General features: G+C 46.3%; 1 protein-coding gene across 1 annotated transcript; it reads left to right on the forward strand.

Annotated features, from left to right (window-relative positions):
- Nucleotides 1–605: 605 nt before the first annotated feature.
- Nucleotides 606–1991, forward strand: LOC123936904 (putative tripartite motif-containing protein 75). The gene has a single exon (XM_045997418.1). It carries the CDS (start codon nt 606–608, stop codon nt 1989–1991), a length of 1386 nt encoding a protein of 461 aa, XP_045853374.1.
- Nucleotides 1992–2213: the final 222 nt, after the last annotated feature.

Genomic DNA, 2213 nt, shown 5'->3' on the forward strand with positions numbered 1-2213 from the left:
TCAGTTGCTCACATCTGGATTTTGCTAACTGTGCCTATACATCATTGATTTCTGTTCCTGCCTGGAGTTGTGGCTCTTTCCTAAGAAGAGGATTACAAAGGAAGCTTCAATTTCCAGCCATTGAGGAAAGGTTACAGAAGTGCCAGAGAGCAGAGATTGATTGGGGGCTATAACTCCTGGCAGCTGCCGCAGAGCTGAAGGGAAAGGAACAGAGACAGGCTTGAGTAGCCACAGTTTCCTGCAGATCCAGGAAACCTACCTCTACTGGCAGCTTTGGAAGGATGGAGAGAAGACTGAAGAGTCATCAGCTGCTTACTTTTTCCAGCTCCCAGAGATCCAGGCCTTTCTTTTCTTTCTTTTTTTTTTTTCTTAAGATTTTATTTATTTAATTGACAGACAGAGATCACAAGTACGCAGAGAGGCAGGCAGAGAGAAAGGAAGAAGCAGGCTCCCTGCCAAGCAGAGAGGCTGATACGGGGCTCAATCCCAGGACCTGAGATGATGAACCAAGCCGAAGGCAGAGGTTTAACCCTCTGAGCCATCCAGGTGCCTCAGATCTAGGCCTTTCTGAAGGGAGTTTCCTCAGACAGAACCCTCCCTGCACAATGCCCTTTGCAGCCTCCCTGGCTGAGCTCCAAGCTGAGGCCAGCTGCCCCATCTGCCTGGATTACCTGAGAGACCCAGTGACCACTGACTGTGGGCACAACTTCTGTAGTTCCTGCATCCACCAGCGCTGGGAAGACCTACAGGACATCCTCCCCTGTCCTGTATGCTTCCACCACTGTCCTGACAGGAACTTCAAGAGGAATGTGCAGTTAGGTCATGTGACCGATTTGGTCCAGCAGCTTCCCTCCAGGAGGAGCAAGAGGAGACCGCAGGAAGGGAAAGCCCTGTGTGAGCAGCACGGTCAGCCTCTGACCCTGTTCTGTGAGAAGGACCTGGAGCTGCTGTGTCCCCGGTGCAAGGTCTCCTCCGGCCACCGGGGCCACCCGCTGACACCCATTGAGCGAGCTGTGGCTGGCCACAGGAAGAAGCTCAAAAGCTACATCGAGCCCTTGAAGAAGCAGGTTGAAGACACTGAAAAGGGGTTAGAAATGCAAGTCTCAAATTTATTTGAGTTGAGACAGAGGGTGGAAAATCGAAAACATAAACTGCATGCTGATTTTGAACAATTTAAGCATTTCTTGGGAAAGGAGCAGGGTGCGGTCCATATTAGGTTACTAATTGAAGAGAATTGTGTTCAGGAAAAAATAATCGAAAGCAAAAACCAAATATCAGACCACCACTCCACACTAAGGAGTCTGCTTAGTGAAATAACAGAGAAGTGTTTGCAGACAGACCTAGATTTACTGAGGGGTATTGAAAGTATCCACAACACATATGAATGCCCACAACCCCCAGTGGCCTTTTCATATAAATTAAAGGAGGAGGTATGCAGTCTCCCCCCACAGTATTTTGGCCTGCAGAAAATGATCAGCACATTTCAGGTAGATTTGACCTTAGATCCTGAAACTGCTCACCACACTCTTCTTATCTCACAAGACAGGAAAACTGCAACATTTCAAATGTTGAAACAAAGTCATGCTAGCAATCCCCGAACATTTACTTCTTACCGAGCTGTCCTGAGTTGTGAGGGATTTGATGCTGGCAGGCGTTTTTGGCAGGTAGAAGTGAAAGGCACAGGGGAATGGTCCTTAGGTGTGTGTAAGGAATCCTTCCCCAGAAATGGTCTTCTTTCCCCAGCCCCAAACAACGGCTGCTGGCAAATTCAGTTCTGGACTAGTACATTTGGCACAGAGGATTCAGGAAACCTCAGACAGATTGGTATTTTTCTGGACTATGAGTTAGGAGAAGTTTCATTTTACAACATGAGTAATAGATCACATTTATATACATTCAGTGAAGTTTTTACAGAAAAACTTATGCCTTATTTCTCTATTAGACCTTCTTCAGAATCACTCTCAATAAGTATAGTCAAAGATGAATCCTGAACCACCTTGTAAAGCATCCTATGTAGTCCATTTTCTTCCTATGTTAATAGAAAATGCTTGTAATAAAGAGTCTGAGTTCATTTTTGATGTTTGAAGCTGATGTTTTTTTTAAGAAATTTATTTATTTTAGAGAGAGAGAAACTAAGTAGGGGGGAGGGACAGAGAGAGAATCCCTAAGCAGACTCCCCACGGAGCTCAGAGCCCAACTGTTGGGGGGGGGGC

Source organism: Meles meles, chromosome 2, assembly GCF_922984935.1.
Source record: "Meles meles chromosome 2, mMelMel3.1 paternal haplotype, whole genome shotgun sequence".
Taxonomy (NCBI): Eukaryota; Metazoa; Chordata; class Mammalia; order Carnivora; family Mustelidae; genus Meles; species Meles meles.